Raw genomic sequence first — 19,389 nt, 5'->3', positions numbered from 1 at the left:
AAAAATCAATTCTTAGACAGAGTTCAGGGCTCAAAGTCTCACCAGCTGAAAAGTCTCTTACACTCAGCAAAAGAGCTCCATGACTGCCTAAACTCTGTACATAGGGAGCAAAGAGGATCCTGCAATTAGTATCTGACTTACATAGACCTTTGTACATCTCCTTCATCCTACCTTGGTTCCAATTTACCTCTTCCATGCACTGCCTTACCTTGGAGATTGAGAAGAAACCCACTATTCCCATGTATTGGCCACTTCTCTCTGCTACAGTTTACATTCAGGTGTACAGTAGGACCCATCAGATCAGGATGACTATCTGCCCCTAGAAATAATGCACAGTGTTTGGGAGTAAGAGAAAAGATGGCCTGGCATAATGGAAAGGTAAATTGCAGAAGGACTATTCTAGAGCAAGCTCTCATTAACTTGGAGTTCATGCTTCTTTAAGTGGGATATTTTGCAAAACCTAATTTAACTATTAAAACTCAGTTGATTTTCCTGACTTCATTGCATTTAGGTTCTGCATCTTCCCCAGGCAAATAATAGCCGAGAGGAGGGCATGGGCCCAGCTGGTTATATGACCTTACTAATACTATTTGCATTAATCTAATAAAGTTGATACTGATTTTAACATGTTTTTTCCAAATTTTAGGTGGCTCTTGTTTTTCTTTCCTTACGACAGGTCAGATATAAAATGCAAAAAGCATTCTCTTTTGAGTAATTCACATAAGAGAACCAAAAATTTGGAAAGCAAGGTTTTGTCCACAGGGAAAACAACTTACATCCTTTTCCCCTCAGTGCTAAGACTGCCTTTCTCATTATGCTTTAAATGTTTAATCAGGTTAAATTGAAACAAGTGCCCACATAAGTACTGGCACAAGTTTAAGCATCTTGGTTTTAAATCACACCCCAGGTTAAGATGCAATTTAAACAAGGCCTCAGTCTCTGTGTTACTCCAGACTTGTCAAATCTCATGGGCTGAGCATGAGATTCACACATTTCTTCAGCACCACCACCTCCTGTGCTCACAGCACAGCAGCTTGTCTCCACACACACACCAGGTCACGCTGCTAGAGGAATACAAGAGATGGACCCACAGAGTGCCAAAGAGGCTCTGCTTTTATGCCATGACTGAGAGCATACCTCCTACACAGCCCCACTCTGAAAAGTATTGGAGAGCCTTCTCCAAACCAGTAAATCCTGCTGATAGAACAAGCTCCTCTCTGCATGATTTCAGCCTTTTACCTAAGCACATACTAGCAATCTCCTCCCAAGAAGTTCTGGGGATGGTATCTATGTGTCCCTTCTTGTTCCCTTTTTTCTCCACATAATTAATCCCCAGTGTTACCCCACCCTCTTAATTTGATCCAGCTGGCATAGACCTGCAGTACACAGGATTTACACTTATTTCACACACTGAAGTTCAAAGGATTTATGATAGCAAAACAAAGAAAGAGACTGATGGATCAATCTCTTGATCAAGCAGAAGTGACAATCACTTAATGACCTCTTGCAGTCTTTAACTGAAAACCTTCTGGAAAATGTTACAGAACTGAATTTACAATGCATCCTGAAGTAGACTGAAGTAGAAGAAAAAATGTTAGGAAGGAGAATAAGAGCAAACTGGCTTTCATACACTGCCAGTGTTAGGACTGGCTTTTAGAAGCATTTTTCAATGCACGTCTGCCTGGGAAAAGCATAATTACATTTGGAGGCTGAGAGACAACTTACCATTAGCAGTTTATCCCAAGGCAGTACCACAAGTGTCACCAGAAAGTGGTTTTTGCATGTCTCACTGAAAGACATGAGCTGCTGTGGTGCCCATCTAGAAAATACATTCTCAAAACTTATATGATACAGGACCAAAGTATCCTTTTTAGTGGTGGCAACTCTTGCAACAACAACAAAAAATTCCTTTAAACTATACTGCTGGTAAAAAATCCAACTGCTAACTCCTGTATTTCTTAGCTCATCTCAGCCCAGCTTCTTCCAGACTCAGTTCTTCAGGGCAAAGATGCTTGGCACTGACAATTGCACAGTTTCATATGCAGTGTGGTGCAAAGAAATAACAAGGGAGCCAGACATGTTTTTTCTAGACTCTACTGCTGATGGGTAAAGGAAGTAAAATGAGGATATTATTTATGCTAACAATACAGAACTATTGTTAAATATGCTTCTGACTTCTTTTCATTATTCAGTGAAGCTTTTAAATTCAAAGTAGTAGAGGAAAACTGTTACATACAACATTTAATGAAAGGGTGATGAGACCAGAAGTTGCCAGGCAACTGTCTCCCATCCTCAAAGAATTTGCTGCAAAATCAAAATGTATGCCTCTGATTTTTAATGTAATGTTCTTAATAAACATGTGTGGTAAAGTCTGGCTCAATCAATATTAATTACTTGACTCTGCAGTTTGTCTGCCAATGACATTGAATCAACCTGCTTTGATAATATAACTTTTTACCCACTTCATTCCAGACACTGTTGCCTTTCTCCAGTTGGCCATAGAACAGGTAACATTCTTCTAGAAGTGGAGAACAGTGTTAGTCAGACTTCCTTATTTTAGCAGTGAGTGAATTTGTGGTTTTTTAATGTGAGAGAAAACTTTCTCATGAGATTCAGAATCATTGAAAGATTTAGGATGGAAAGGAACATTATAATTTAGTACAATTCACTGCTCAAAGCAAGCTAAAGAGTTCTTAAAGTCTTTGCATGTTATTCTTTAAAATGCCTTTTAAAGTATCTTATTTTTTTAAGTTAGAGTCTAAACTGTCCTTAAACTAGTCTTCAAACTGTTAAAATCTTTTAGAATTCGTTAAAAGTTGCTAAGAAAACAAATGCCAGTGCATTCAGGAAAGTGCCATAGGTTTGTAGCTTGGCTTCCTAAAAAGTCTAAGTATGTAGCCATTGAATTTGAGAACAAACGCGTTTTTTGTGCTTCTCAGAAACCCATGTACTAACAGAGGCACCTAGTTCCAGAGGTTTGTTCTTGAAAATCTTGGTGTGGTGGTGTAATGCAGAGCAAAATTATTACAGCACAGCAATTAGAGTCAAGTGAAAAACAACCTCAAAGCAAAGGTACTGTGTCAATAACCTCAAAACACTGCAAGTTCAGAAAAAAGGAAAAAAGGAAAGCAACTTTCCTCATATTGGTTTGATTCCATATAAAGAAAGCTGTCTTTATAAAGGCCATTCAGAATTACTTCAATGACAACCTGGAAGGTCACCAATATATATTTGTAGTAAACATTATTGGTTTGGTCTGCCATGTGAGTAAAAATCCAAAGATAAGATAAGGTATGTGCCTTTTAATATCTGCCTTTATTGACTCTGAAACGTTTGAAGCTCTGGAGCCTATGGAAGGCTTACTCTGCTTTTTCTGTATAATAAGTCTTCTCTAATTAGGTTTGTGTCAAGGATCCTATCTAAGACAAGATGGGATTCTTTCATCCATCTGTGGGCTACTCTTCCTAGCATCTACCATCAGGTATAACAGAGAGTTTGCACACCTTGGAGCCGCTGTCTCAGGCTTTGCAGGCATCAATGAAGTGGTCTCTTTTGGTTTTAGCTTTTTTTAGTAGGGAAAAAAAAGGGAAGGAAACAAGCTTTTAGTGTTGAAAAATACAAATTTCATCCCTGCTAATGGAGAGTTAGGCTACCAATGACAGAGGCAGCAGACTGTGACAGTATTGCAAATTGTAGGCTGAGACTGGAGTCAGAAGTACTTGTGACTCGCAGTAAGAATATTGTCTATCTCCAGCTTGCCAGAGACTTGCCCTGGCTCCTTTCAAAAAAGGTCCTGCCTGCCTGCTGTGACCTCTATCTCATTTATTTTCACATTATCTCAGCACAATGACTTCCAATCTTTGGTCTGCAGACCCCCAAGGAAAGGCACAGTGATACTTTAAAGAGACTTACAGAAGCAAAAGTTAGGCAAGCCTAGCCAGTAGGCTTAAAGTTACTAAACTAAGATGCATGTCTCCACTGGAAAAGTTAATAAGAATTCCTACTGGAAAAGTCAAAGGGTTCATATGCTGAAATCCAATGACTTGTTTAACTTTGGGTTAGAAAATTTCACTAAGACGAAAAGACCAGCTAAGTTAGTAAAGCTAGCTACAGTGTACCTGTGCATAGCAAGTGTGTCTCAATCTCATTTAATTTTCAACATAATTGAGAAGCCGTTAAATCTCTTCCTGAAGAAAAATTGCAAGGCCCCAAAACAGCAACCTTTTTCAGTAATGATACATCAATTGTGTGCCAAGCCTGAAACCACTTAGGAAAATATATGCCACTGAACAGTTTTTATCCCCTTTTCCTGGTTGCAGTCTTGCCTGTGGAGTGTCTTGTCTTTTGTATAGTATAGCATTTGCATGCTGCCATGACCAAAAAGCATTCCTGGAACAGATTCAGCATTGAAGGTAATTACAGCTGTGCTACAATCATAGTGTCATTTCCTCAGAGGAAAGCCGGTGACAAGAGAGGCACCTTGCTGGCACCTGTTTCAATACAGTGAAGAGCTTCTCTGCAGTTGAAATACATCTGACAAAAATTTGTCAGGAGGCAAGCTGGACCAGCCAACCAAAAATAGCATCACCACAGTGATGTATTCTAGAATTGAAGCTTCTATGACCCTTTACTGAAAGTTTCTCAATACTCTTTGAAGTTCTTTTGCTGGTACGGGAGACAATTTAGATGACGATGATGAAAGAAGCATGGTGACATCTAGACACTCCACGAGTCCTGTAACTTTAAATCTGAGAACAGCTGAGGCTGCTCTTATTTCTTTGATCATTTGGCTATGGTCAGGCAATTTTAATTTCATCACATCATCATGGAGCCTTTGACACAACTGAACACAGAAGAGATGTTTACTTATCTACAGTATCTTTATGGGTGGGATGATAGATTTTTTCCCCACAATGATCCATTGGTTATTTTCAGGGAGGAGCAACTCTATTATGTAATTACTAGTTCTTTAGGGCACTAGCACATAGGTCTCCATCCTGTCCATGTCCTTTCAATTTAACTGGTACTCATGCTCTTATTGGAAGATAAGGTGTTCATGTGGGACATGAGCACCAGTGCATTGATTACAGAACCTGTTTATCAAACCCAGGTTCTGCTGTCTGCTTATTCTCTGAACTGCCTGACCACATTAAGGTCTTGCATGAAAACAGTTCTGGTCATAACAGATGGTGCTAGATGAGTGATAATGATACTCTAGTCCAACATTACACCTAGCTGGTTTGGAACACTTGTTTTACTAATGCTCACTAACAGTACCAATAACTACAAAAAGGATAGGAGTAAAAAATCAAATTGTGTATCTTAAGAGTTCAGAATTCATAGCTAAAGCCACATTACCAATAAAGCAAACATTAGCTCTCATGTTATTTTTGCATTACATTGCATAGGATCCATTGTAAATTGAAGTGACTTTTTTCATTTCTTCAAGGTAAAGGACTTTATATTGTGAGCTGTGGTTTTGTATGGTGTGTCAATTGTACTTCTAGTGTTTACAGAGAAGCTGGAAATTAGTCTGATGGTGATGGGCAATACTTGCTCTGTTGGTATAAATGCCTTTAAAGATGGATCAGGTGGAATCCCACACAGGGATGGGGTAATTATGCCTTGATGATGATCAAACCTGCCTGGAGAAAAGAAACTGCAGGAGATGGCAGCCTGAAATCATATGAGGAGCTAGCAATATTCAGGTCAAGCAAAGAGAAGCCAGAGACTAGGCCTAGGAAACAATGGAAATAACCTTTTGAGAAATAAATAATGGGAATATTTTTCTGCAGATCTGCCTCTGAGATAGTGAGAATCACAATTCAAAGCACAGGTTCATCCTTCAAGGACACAGCAGGCAACAAAAGATGTAAAGCCTTTTCTTTCTAATTGCTTGCCTGCAAACTCACCAGTATTTTAGTTGGTATTATAATAGAAGTTGTTTTGTTTGGGTTTTCTGTTTGTTTGGTTTGTTGAATTTTAATATTATTATTATTTTAAATAGCCTGTTAGTCTTCTTGGAGGACCATGCTACAGGCAGGTTAATCTCCAAGCTCCAGCTGACTTGTGCTGCTTTTGTGTTGACACGAGAAAGTTCAGTGAACCTTGTCCACTCATTCAACAGCTATAAAAGAGTGAAGCAGTTTTCTGAAGCTGCCAGGCAACAGGGCTGTCACCACCCCAGAGCCCGAGCAGCCGTGGTGACGAATGTCATGGCTGTACAGCATCTTCAGCTCACAATGTGCTCTTTTCTGCCCTTCAGGTCACAACAGAGTGCACTGGCCAAGATTGTTACTTGGGTCTCTGGCAGTGATTCCATCTTAGGCTGCCTAGTTGGTGGCTCATGCAATCTGGCCTTGCCTACAGCTATTAATTTACACTTCACTCGTTCTCATCTCACTCGTTTGTATTCCCCCTTCTTCCACTTCTGAGTAAAGTATATCTGGATATGCATAACATTTTTTTTTTTCCTTCTCTGCCAAATTGACACAAAATAATTAATTTTCAATTAACAGGATATCATTAACAAATATCTCTCCACCAGTCCACAGATCAACAGCAGCAGGTCATGTCAGGATACAGCCTTGAAGCCAGAGCTGTTCTCATTTCCAGGTAGTTGTTGACTTTACTAGGCATATTTCCTTTATTTCTGTGTAGATACTGTTCACTCGGGGGAGTTAATCCCCTATGCCTGATACTTAAAGGAGAGCACTGAGGTGTACACTGCTACTCTACTCCAGCTTCAGAGGTGATGGCACTCCTCTGAGTTAGCTCCTAAAGGATATGCATGAACAACAGTTGTGGGAAGAGGTGCACAGAGCAGCTCTTCTGATGGCTGTTTTTCACACCACCTTTGGGTGCTACAAAAAGCTGACTGGCTGAGACTCTTCCAAGTAAGACTATCTGAGTAAAAGATCATTGAGTCTGACTAAGTGATCATTAAGTCTGACTCAGTGAACTGCCCAGGTTTAACGAGATAGGAGTGCTGTGCTGGAATTGCTTGCAGGTTGAAGGCTGTGTGCCCCATAGCAGTATTTCTTTTGTGACCAGGACTATCTGTCTGACCAAGAAGTGGTGGAACAGAAACCAGCCAGCAGCTGATACTGAAATCTGGGACCGCTGAGTCTGGTGGAACACAACCTCACCTTTCTAGAACCTGAAGGCATGCAAATGTTATGGTGTGGTCAGTGATATAGATGTTGCTGACAAGGTCACAGGTATTTGATCTAGTCTATTACCTAAAAATTTATCAACGTAGAGTTTGAACTATGCCTGGACTTTAATAGGACAACAGCAGCGTGAAAAAAAAAAAAAAAAAAAAAAGACATCTGATTTTTTTTTGCTTAATCAAATTGTATTCACATAGCTTGAGCAGTTGCTGTGGTCATAATTAAATTTTCCATGGAACATGAGGTGCAGAACTCTGAACTCTTGTTCCTGAACAAGAATCACATAATTTCCAAAGTTTTCAAGTGATTCTAGAGCCACAATAGTTGTAATTAGTGGCTATTCATTGATAGCCTTTGGGATACTAGTGCCAGTTAGGCCACTGGCATTAAGTGCCCATCCTTAGTCTTGTTTGAAAGCAGACTTCGGAAAAGCTGAGCAGATCAAGTGCCGTGCACACTGGGAAACTGGTAGAAACCTTGAAACTGATGGCAACGCTTTGAAATATGTGTGGAAGCAAGCAAGGGTTGGAATAGGCAGGAAAATAACTATGTCCTCCTCCTCACTGTGAATAAGACTGAGAACAATAGGAGCCTGAAAAGGAGACTAAGAAAGTCATTGGGAAGCTTTAATAATGCTATGATCCAAGCAGGAATATAAGTTGGGAAAAATAAGCTCCACAAAGTAGCTGCCAGCTGAAAACTAAGCCTTGCCAAACTTATAATATGTAATAAATATGGCACATTTTGGCAGCAGTAGAGTTCATGTGATTCCTGAAATAACATACATCCAATATAAAAACGAAGCCACCATGAAAAAGGACCCTTTTACAAGCAAAGACAATTGTAGAACTGGTGAAAGCATATCTCCCAAGAAAATGTAGCAGCTAAAAAAAATGCAGTGTATTTAATTTATAATTCATTCAACAATATATAGAGAAAAAGTCATACTGAGAAGCCCAGTGCAGCATTCTCCAGCAGAAATGTCTTGGAACTTAAGTAAGCACATGTACTCATGGGAGTATGACTGGATTATGCAAATACTATTCACATATACAAAAATTGGAAATTGTGGATAAAAGGAAAATTTCAAGATAGGCCCACAAGTTGGGAGTGAGATAATCACAGCATTAAAGACAAATATTAGATTGCTCAGTATGTTGTATTGTAGGCCTACATAAACTGATACAGAAAATCTATAGGAATAGATATTACATAAAATCATGAAAAAAAAATCAAAACATGAAATCATGAGGACCTTTTGTGCCTGGGCTAAAAATTCAAGCTCAGAATTCTAATGAACAAACAATTCTAAATTATCACACAAACATGAAAATTTAGGTGGGAAAGGACCTTTGGTTCTCTGCTCCAACCCCTTGCTCAGAACAAGGCTGACTTCAAAGCCAGGCTGGGGTGGCTTAGAACCTTGTCTATTAAAAGCAAAATGCAAGAGGAAGGCATAATTCCTCATCACAATCTGTTCACAGCTGATGAAATTATATTTGAAAGCAAATTAGTGATTAATAACTTTTTATAATGTCATTTTACAAACGGCCAAGAAGCAGTGCCACTATGCCTGATAAGTGAATTTGTTCATGATTGGATTTGAAAGGTTCTTTTTGAACAGTTTCAGTGCTATCTGAAACCAGTTCAGGTAGCTAGGCTGTTTGTGTAGCGTGGGGAATCTTAAAGAAATGTGAGAGCAAGCTAATTCTGTACTCTTGACACCTTCAAAGTGGCCATCATTGGCTCTCTGATATATGTTAAAAGGTGGAAATCTACCACTACAACTGTAACACATCTCTCTATGCCCACCTGGTGTTGCTGTGGCAAAACTTCAAAGCCAAAGAAGAATTATCAAGTAATATGTTAGTGGAGGGTGGTGGGTGGTAAGGGAGATAAAAGGGGATTGTAGGAACTACAGTCTGCCTCTTTAAAAGCCTAGTTTCCAATAATAGCCTAAAGTGAATGAAACCCTTTCTAAATAGCTACTACAAAGCAAGCTAGCACAAACCTTTTAACAAACAAAACTCTACAGACACTTTAAGTAAAAGTACAGAGGCTTTCACTCAAAGACTACCCTTAAGCTTAGGCAAGATGCTGGCTAATGTGGTGCAGAAGTTCTGAACTACGGAAGTGCAGTCCAAAACTGAGTGGTGTTCTCAGGCTGAGCCCCTGTGTTAATGGGAGCATTGTCTGCCCTGGATACAGCCATGGTCTGACCATGAAACAACCACACCTGGCAAGCCACTTCATCCTCTGTCATTGGCTACAAGTGAGGAGAAAACAAAGGTGTAGTTCTGCCTCCACAGACTTAGCCAGCCTCTTCTGGGCTATGCCTCGGGGGCCTTGTCCATATAAAGCGTGAAAATTCCCCACAGCAAATTCCTCCTCTGTGCGATAAGTATATTGACACAAATCCAGCTCACTGATGGGAGATCTCCGGCATCTGAGGTTAGGTACAAGTAGCAGCATTACATGAAGTACACCCTTCAGCTCTGTGTGCAATACAGCTCAGACACTTCCAGCCTGTTACTAATCAACCTAGTCAGATTATTCAGTACTAATCTTGGCTCTTTTTTGTCAAAAAATGGTCTGAATTAATTTCCGTTCTTTTTTGAACATACATAATTCTTCATTTTGAAGGAATGGTTTCAGAAACACCTGTTCAAAGTTCTGATTACAAGAGAATCAGCCATTGTTCCCTTTTTGCTTGTGGCAGTTTGTCAGATTTCCACCTAACAGTTTTTGGGAAATGATGTAATTAGACAAATCTCCTCAAAAGACTTGTTCATGAGAAGTCAATGAATCTATTCTTCATCCTCTGTTGTTTTCAGTCATCCATATCCTGATCTGTTAGTTTTGATTTCTCTCAGACCACGTTCCCCATAATTTTCAACAATTCTCAGTTACAATTATATTGTGAATATACATATTTTAAAAAGCAAATGTAGCGCAAGCAGAATGATTTGCCAACTCCTGACACCGCTCTGAACCTACTGTGCAACACTGAGATGTTCTGTAATAAAGGTTTTATTTTCTTTCTATCAGATTTTGGTTTTAGAACACACTTTTCAGTTGTTTTCCTCAATCTTTTCAAGAGGCAAACTCCATCCTGAACATGCCTGGAGCCTAGAATTGGGGTAAAATTACCACACAGAGAGTTGATGAGACAACAAAGGGAACAATGGGCAAAACATGATCTACATGTATGTCTCACTAGGGCACCTGTTTTGAGCAGGGTATAATAATACTACTAATAATAACCAAAACAGCTTTACTAATGAAACAAATGCAGTTATGCCAGCACAGGAGAACCTCACTGTCTGGCTCTCCTTCACCCTGCAATGCTACTGGGGAGGAGGAGGAGGCTGAGGTGGATTTAAACCAGCCACAGCACATTACAGAGGAAAGTTACGGAAATTAGTTAGGAACAGGCTCTGCTTAGGTCTACTTTAGGGCAGGAAGGGTGAAGACTCTCCATTGGAAAGCTTGGGGCTTGCTACAAATACCATGGATGAGGAACTGAAACTGCGTATTAACGTAGGTGCTAACTACCACAGCAGAGTCCCTAAATTCCCTGATGTAGGTTGTGACTCCAGAGGGACTGCTCAGCTATGCTTCATACGAAATAGGTGTACTTGCACAAAAATAACTGAGAGTTCAGCTGTCTTTTGGGGTCCATTGTTGCAGTGGTTTCAGAAGTACATTTTGAAGCACTTCCATCAATTTAATTTTACAGTCACAAAACACAAACACATGGAAATTCCTCTCTCATTGTCAGCTGTGTGGACCAAACACCACAGCTTGGTGTAAAGTCCGAGAATCTTGCAGCCCACCCACACAGGCAGATTGCTGCCCCATGAATTAACAGTTATTTTTTCAGTCAACTGCTGAATTAAAAAAACTATAAGATGTTCCTAATTACTTGAGAGACTGAGATAGAATTACTTTTGCTTTGCCTATTTTCCTGGGGGGAAAAAGAAGACATGAGATTTATGTGCAGCATGACAGAATTAAAAACTTGGGGATGATTTGATTTTTTCATTTTTCATCATTGCTTTGTTACTTCATGGGAACAGTGTATTTCAAGGATATGTTTACTCATACTGGAAGTCAGTAGGCATCAGTCCTTAAAAAGCTGGCTAGGGGTGAGGCTGCAGAGGTGAAGGGAGAGAGACTTATAAAGCCTAAAATGTCCAGGAGGGTGTGGAGCCTCAGAAGCTCAGTTTCCAGAGGTAGGGTGAAATTTCAACATGGATTATAGTTTTCCATCTTTTAGTACTGCCAGTGGTTCCCCTTCCTTGAATGTGGGTACTCACCCCTACTTCCGGAGGGTCTGGAAGCCAGCCCAGTTCACCCTGTGCAGTGCTTGTGTCAAGTAGATCCACTGAAAACCAGAAGAGAGGGGAAAAAATAAATGGGTGACCCAACTCATTTGGCCCACGGAATGGTTTTATTCTTCTTTTGTCAAAGAAGGTAAAGCCTGCATTTCCTTTCTCAACCTCCCCCCCCACACACCCCCCCCCACCATCCTTTGAAATCTTTCACGTTTCAAAAAGCATGACTAGAAGAGGGACGGAAATATACAAGACAGGGCAGTTAGTTAAGAGTTAAAAGTTTTTACTAATATATGAGACCCTCTGCTATACACATCCAAAAACCACAACCCTGACAAATTTTATCGCTTCCTAAAACTGTCCCAAAAAGGAAGAAGGAGGCTGAAGCCTATTCAAATGGGTACCCGGCATTAGCAGCTGAACATATCTTTCCTTTAAATAGGAAGGCAGCAAACTAAAGGGCTGAAGAGGAAGGCAATCAAATAAATTACCAACACAAAAGATCAATCAGTGTCGCCTGGAGGAACTATTCAGTACTTGAAACACAGTGGGAAAGTACAGAGGCGGTGTGAAGTTGTAGAAGGGACTTTCCATTGTCACGGTACCCAAAAGCCAGGAGATGCATCAGTTGTGCAAATTGATGAGCCCCCTACTTCTAACTCTGACTGTCCACCAGCTGACTATGGCCTAGAAATCGTTTAACCCTCTCCCAACCTTCCGACTTTTTTGGCCGGGACATCAAGAGAGAGCAATGACTCCGGCCATAGCATGGCCACCTCCTGCAGAATTGCACGGCTGCTTTAAGCCTTGCTCCTGGAGTCCTGTGACAAAGGAGAAAATCATTGATATGTTCATTTTTAGCCCTCAAAGGAATTTGAAAATGCGATCACAGTTTGGCCTAAAGTCTTGATCTGAAGACACGTTAAAAAATGTGTCACTTTGTAGGCAAACATTGAGAAAGCAGAGGAGTTGGAATAAGACACACTGTGGGATGTGCAGCTCCATGCCTGCCTTTGGGTCTGCTGGCAGTGCCAGAACAGACTTCTGGTTTCTGTGCACCTATCGAAGTCCCAGCATGGGAACATAGGAAACAGGAAAAATTCTTTGGATTCCCTTTCAGATTTCTGTGGGTGTATTCAGAGGGGTCGTTTCTGAACACCTCAGAAAAGAATCTGGGGGTGAAAGGTAGGAGTGGGAGATTTTTAAATGGCATTTAAATAACTAGGTTTCCTCCCCCTCATCTGACTGTTTTACAAATACTCCCTGCCAACTATAAGTAATAGTGTAAAGTGCAGATCAGCAAGAATCCTGTGGAATGAGGAAGCAGGCTGTGGGCCCAGAATCAGAGATAAGAGGGATTGCGCTGCTGTTCTCACCTCTGAAACACCCTTTCAGGATTGGGAGAATGAAAAAGCAGGAATCCAGGTTTTGCAAGTTCAAAGTGCTCACTGTATGGTCATATGGCAAAACCTTCCTAGCCACAGACTCCTTGTCCAGACAAGGTTCCCCATTCACTTCCCCTCTACTCTCAATCTCTTTATTTGAGATAATATTCTCTTGTGGTTAGCTCCAAAAGCTCAGAGGGTGAGGTAGCCTGTCCTGCCAGAACTATCACCGAGATAATATCTATGCCATCCCATCCTCTTCAGGACCAAAGCAGCAATGTGGAAGTGAGAGAGGCTGCATTGCAAGCTCTAGCAGAGCAATGGGAAAGAAACTTGGAAGTGGCCAGGACCTGGAACCTGGCAGAGCCTTTGTGCCATGCTCTGCACTGCCAGCAATGGCAGCTCCTTCAGCTGCTGGGTGCCCACTGGAGGCACAAAGCCCATTGCCAAGAAGTACTTCTCAAAGTGAATCCCACGACGGGGATTCTCCACGGAAAGGATGATTAAGTCAGTAAAACCACTGAAGCAGAGGAATAAAGTGCTCAGGGACTACTAACTCTCTGGTCCACAACTTTGCTGCTAGGAATCTCACGTGGCTGTCCAGCCACAGGGGAGGATGTGTCCCCAAAAAGAATAAAGGCTTCAGATAAGAGAAGACGCCTGGAAAATGAGCTGCTTCCCTGATAGACAAGTTAAGGAAGAGTGGATCACAGACACAGCCCAAATGAGATGGCCGAGATAGGGGAGAAGCGGGCAGACAGGTCCCTGACTCTTGCTGCCAACTACTGGTCACACACTTCTGGAGACCGAAGCCAGTGTGGTGCCACCCGGTATTACTTCTCACCCAGGCTGGCCTTCTCCACTACATCTGCCAGCTGCATCCACCACGTAGCTGGATCCTTAGTGGAAATGTGCTTGTCAAGGACGCCTTAAAAGATCACTGAGCACTCGCAGAATCAGAGCTGAGCCTATGGCTGAACTGCCAGTTATGACAAAGTCCTCTCAGTCGAAAGCCTGGAGAAGCGAAGGAGGACTGTCCTTGGGATGGAAAAGCCCCAGCACCTCTTGCTGTACAAAACAGAAGTCCCTAGCAGGAATTGACTGCAGGAGGAGATAGGAAACAGAGCAGAGATTTATACTTCCCTCACCTCTCTGTTAAAAATTACCATTCTCCCATGTTTCATAACCACTGTGTAACTACCAAGATGGAAGAAAAATATCACTACATCTAATAAAAGTGAGTAAGTGGTACAGGGAAGGGAAAAATAGAAGACTAAAGAGGTGGAAGAAGAAATCTTAAAGCCCAGCTCCGTCTTCCAGGAGAAGGGTAGGTAAAAGATTCCGATAAAATGACTGTCCGCTTGCTCACAAGGGTTAACTCCTAGGAGGGCTTCCTGAGGAAACTGCGGGGGTGTTGCCAGAGGAGGGGAGAAACTTTCTGAGTTTGTGTTTAAACTTGTTATCTGCAAGGCCCATGTTTGAGGGAAACGGGGGCAGAATTCTCTTAGATCACTGGATATGCCGAGACATTTGTGCTTCAGCTAGGAGGAGGTGAAGAAGGGCGAGAACACACCTGGGCTCGCTCGCTGAGCCACCGAGATTCGGATGGGATTTGCCAGGCCGTGGTCCCCCCACCCGGCTGCCCTTCCCTGACCCCCCAGTCGCTCGGGGGTGTCCCTGGAGCCCCAGAGGCGTGGGCCAGGTCCCGTCCCTGCCCCTCCGCGAGGTCGCTCTCGCTGCGCGCCCCAGCCCAGCCCTCCAGGCAGAGGGACCGGCGGCGGGTCCCACGCTTACCTTCTTTGCCGTGCGCCTCGGGAGGAAGGAGAGCCCAGAGGAGAAGGAGCCCGAGGGAGAGCTCCATCCCGCCGCTGCAGGGGCTCAGCCCCAGGCTGGCCGGAGAGGGGGCCCGGCTCGCAGCCCCCGCCGGCTCCGGCCTCGGTGCCCGGGCTGCTGCGGGCAGCGCATGGGCCTCTCCCGCAGCCTCCCGAGCGCGGCGCGCACGTTGCACAAGCCTGGCCCACGGTGGTGATGAAAGATCAAGGCGAGTGGGTGGAGAAGCCTTACTGCCTTTACCTGTTCTAAGGGGCTGGTCACAGACTTCCCATCTGGCAGGCAAATAAACCCACCTTAAAGGCAGCTACCTCTTTCCTGGGAGCCTCCCTCCACCTTTGCTCCACTCCCTTAAGAGGCTCCCGGTTGCCACCTCCTGGGCAGCCCTCGCCATCCTTCCCGGTCCCGCCGGCCCCGGCAAGGGCTTCAAAATGAAATTTTAGGAAGAAATTCTTAGGGGTGGTGAAGTACTGGAACAGGTCGCCCAGGGAGGATGTTGATATTCCATCCCTGGCGGTGTTCAAGGCCAGGTTGGATGGGGCCCAGCAGCAATCTGGTCTAGTGGAAGGTCTAGTTCCAGCCCCCATGGCAGGGCAGTTGGAAATAGGTGATCTTCCAGGTCTCTTCCAAGCCAAACCATTCTGTGATTCTGTGATTCTATGATTCTGTGTTTCTGTGATTCTGTGATTCTGCAATTCTGCGATTCTGCGATTCTGCGATTCTGCGATTCTGCGATTCTGCGATTCTGTGATCTATGATAATGGGGCCAAAACCACTGAGCCGTCCTCACAGAATATGTTTAGGAAATCCATCTGTACACGGGAACAGCTGCCTGTTTCATTCACAGAGTGACAGCGATACCACTTTGTCTGGCAGAATTACTGTTTCTCATTTAGTGTGCTCCTCAGCATTGATGGGCAGTGCCTGCTTTTCAGCAAAAAAGAAATCATGGGAGAGGAAGCAAACTAGAAGGATTCTTTCTCTGTGTAGGAAGACTTCATGGGACTTTTAATTTTTTTTCCCGAGGGACATAAATATGGAAGAACTTGCTTTTGTTCTGTCTCTTCTGGCATTTATCAAGGATGTTACTCCCACCCATACACAGCTATTACACCCCTCCCTGTAAAATACAGATGGTATTATTACACTTATACTTGCTGTATGGCTGCATTCCTCCCGCTCTCTTCCTCCTCCTCCCCAAAGGAAGGACCTTGTCAGGTTGCTTAGAGAGGCTGGGGGATCTCCATCCTTGGAGATGTTCCAGATTTGCCAGGACACAGTCATGAACAACATACCCACCCCTGGAGTCAGCCCTGCTCTGAGCAGCTTTTGGAACTGTGGACTCTCTGAGGCTCCTTGCATCTAATCTTTCAGTGATTTCTGTGGTTCTCAAACCATATGTCTTGAGAAAGCAAGATATATCCCAAAATGTCTGAACAAGGCAAGAGAAATTTCAGAACAAATGGTTACAATACTAAGCTTATAATTTTACGTAGCACATGAAGTAAAATATAGGTGTAAATAATTCAAATGTAAATGGCATTCAGAGTAGTTTACCTTAAATTTGTTACAGTTTAATCCTGTCTAAAGTTCTCTTTATCAGTCCACAGTGCTAAGTCTCAAACTTTTATGCCTATGTTTCCCCTACAATTGAATGACTCCCACTGCAGGAGTCATGTAAGATTTTTTCATCTACAACCCATACCTTGAGTTTATGCTGGGGGAATGTGTCCATTTACATCTTCATTTGGACAGTTCTGTGCCTTCTTTAGTCTGTGATGTAGCAGTGGGGCAGACAGACCGAAGCTAACTTGTCTGTGATGGGATAACATAGACAAGGCCTAAATACATGTGAAATGGGGAAGAACCATTTACAGCTGGAGGATAAGGCTCTAGGGCAGGCCAGGAGCTCATGTCTTTCTTCAGGCAGAAAAAAAAAAAATCAGTGTTGAGGCCTGACATTTGGTTCCTCAGGTCTATCAGAGTTTGCCTCTGTAAAATCCCAGAAGTGACAAGTTCTGGAGTGAAGAGCCTTGGGAGGCTCTATCTCCATTTCACTGGTGTGCAGATACTCAGAACATTTGATCTAAGGAGTAGGCAGGAAGCAATTTACTAGGACTTACTGGAGAACATGGCCTAAAAAAAATTACTTCCTTTTTCTCCCCCTTGTAGCACTGGGAGATGGGGATCAGCAATTGGGGTTTTCCAGATAATGGTGGTCAGAAATCGTATTTATTGCTTTTGTAGTTTTTCAGATTGGAGATCACCTAGTGTAGCTCACAGTCAGAATGTGTACAATGATAGTGAAACAAAATACAGTCTAATGTTACAGCAGGATCAGGATCTGAAGAAAATCTGTAAACAAGTGGGAGCACAAAGAAGTAAAAACACTAAATGTGGAAATGTGGAGAACTTTGCTGATACCTGTAAAAGCTCTGCTAGATTGCTTTCCCATGTCCTCTGCATCAAAATGCAGATCCAAAGGGAAAAAGAGGGAATATACACAGAGGCTGTAGCCAGAAGAGTGAGTACAACACGTGCATTTTCATGCTCAGTATTTCATTGACAGTGTTATTCTCTTTGTGCATGACAAGCTTGGTTTTTGTCTTTGGAAATTGTTGGGCAAAATTAATTCTCTGACTGTAAAAAAACACAAACAAAAACATGAACAACAAACAACTAAAACAAACAAATCCCAAACAAACAACAAATAGGCACAACTGAAAGAACTTAATTAAAAAATTCTTTTTATGTCTTGTTTACAATCATATTCTATGATTCTGATTTACATCTCCACAGCCTCTCACTCTCATGGCTTCTCAGTGAGCATCCCATCTCTGGCATGCATTTTGGTGTTAAGGAGGTAACTGTGTCTTTTCAGCTTACTCTCAGCATGTCTTTGGGCCGATTCTCATCATCTCTTTCTTGGCCCTCTGCGTGTTTCTGAATTGCAGGGCACAAATTTTCCTTTCATTTCCCAGAATCTTGTTTTGAGTATCACTGTGATTAGGTATCCAGCTGGAAAACATCACCACACACACACACACCTGGGCTTTCCTCCTACAGCTATGTGGGCTTGTGGTGAGGGAAGTGAGGAGGAAGGCTGTGCACCAAGCCTTGTTTTGATGTGCTGTTGGGAGAGTCAAAGGGCACTCCCAAGGCTGAGTTGGGACGTGCTTCTTTTGAACTGCAGTTCAGACAGAGCTGTCTCATATGATTCTTACAAATTGTTTACTGTGTTTGCTGCTTCTCGTATTTTAGAACGAGTTTCACCATTGTGCTGTTAAACATCCTCACAGATGATGAATGAAACAGAACCTAGAAAAAAATCTCTGGAGTTTCTCACTTGATATTACTTCCCTAATTATCAAAGCATCCCTTTGGTATTGATAACTTGAATCTGTGCATCCTGAACTGGCTTTCAGTAAGGTATCATAGTAACATAGATGTATAGGTCTTCCAGGGGCCTCAAATCCATTTTGCAACAAGACCCACTTCAGTCTGAAGGAGGAACTTGCTCTTGTTCTGTGGTCTCTGATTCACTCCTTTTATCCACTATCTCTACAACTCTAGGAGTAATCTATAACACTTCTGAAGAGCCTAAGATATGTTCTGTTTCAATGTCTTATTCCCTGTAGAAAGTTTGTGCTTTCTGTCCCTTATTCTCACCTGCATGACCACAGTTAAATATTCTACTGTTTTTATGTTTATCTTAGAAGGTTTTCTGGCTCTACTCCACCAGAAATTATCTTAGAATATTTCAAACAGTTGACTTCAGACTGTTTTTCTGCAGAAAATGGACTCCTACCATGTAGTGGTTTAAGCTGTTAAATTAGTTTTGTATATGTACATTTTTCATTCAGAAACTCAGATTTTGTTTTAAACAGATATTTTAAACTCCTATGAAGGAGCACAAATAGCTCCTCTGAAGCTGCGCAAAGCAGCCACCCCTATGTTAGCAACCTGAGGACCTGACTGCACAAGTAGTCAAGCTGGTTATCTTTCTCTCTTGAGAAGAAAAACAAGGGCAAGGGAATGAATGAAGCTGATAGAGACAAGGCACAGATCTGAGTTTTCATACACAGAAGAAGCAGGGGACGCTCCCTTATTCTTCCCCACATATGCAAGGTAAACACCTTTGGAGATGTACAAGCTTAGCTCGAAAGCCCTGAGCAACCTGACACAGTTTTGGTGTTAACCCTGCAGTGAGCAGGTATTTGGGCTAAAGACCTCCAGTCATCCCTCCCCACATCAATCTTTTTCTCATTATGTTCCTCATTGGTAGATGAGCAATCACATTTTCTTCCACCAGGACTGGAGACAGCTCCTTACTTGGGCTCCACTCAAAACAGTAGGGTAGCTTCCCAGATATGTCTTCCACCTGACAGAGATGTCATACAGCACATGGACTAGAAGAAGTCCAGTATTCCTGAATAAAATTTCACTTACTTGATCATTAGCAACACACTAATAGGTGTTTCTCTACCTGCTGATGCCCTGGCTGGACACCAGATCAGGCAGGGAAGCGTGTTTGCACTGCTGCCTGAACTGCAGACTTGCTGGCTTTTGTCTCTGGATAAGCTTAACCTGCCATGGTCTGCCATGCTTTTATTTGCCTTGCAAAATAGGACTGAGTTAAATCATTACAGCGTCCTGCAAATGAGG

General features: G+C 42.4%; 1 protein-coding gene across 2 annotated transcripts in view; it reads right to left on the bottom strand.

Moving 5' to 3' along the window:
• EPHA1 (EPH receptor A1) overlaps positions 1-15,079 on the bottom strand; it is a 34,788-nt gene extending 19,709 nt beyond the window's left edge. The window contains exons 1-2 of one of the 2 annotated variants that reach the window (XM_085592173.1): positions 14,689-15,079; positions 11,492-11,559 (exon numbers count right to left, since the gene is read on the bottom strand). In XM_085592173.1, the coding sequence (XP_085448299.1) occupies positions 11,492-11,559; positions 14,689-14,755 (135 nt within the window). In that variant the 5' untranslated portion in view covers positions 14,756-15,079. The other variant, XM_021549196.3, reaches the window with a different exon arrangement.
• Positions 15,080-19,389: the final 4,310 nt, after the last annotated feature.

The sequence above is a fragment of the Lonchura striata genome, chromosome 1, assembly GCF_050655825.1.
Source record: "Lonchura striata isolate lonStrDom1 chromosome 1, ASM5065582v1, whole genome shotgun sequence".
Lineage (NCBI taxonomy): Eukaryota > Metazoa > Chordata > Aves > Passeriformes > Estrildidae > Lonchura > Lonchura striata.
The sequence above is the reverse complement of the archived record's forward strand: the minus strand, read 5'-3'. Positions and strand labels throughout refer to the sequence as shown.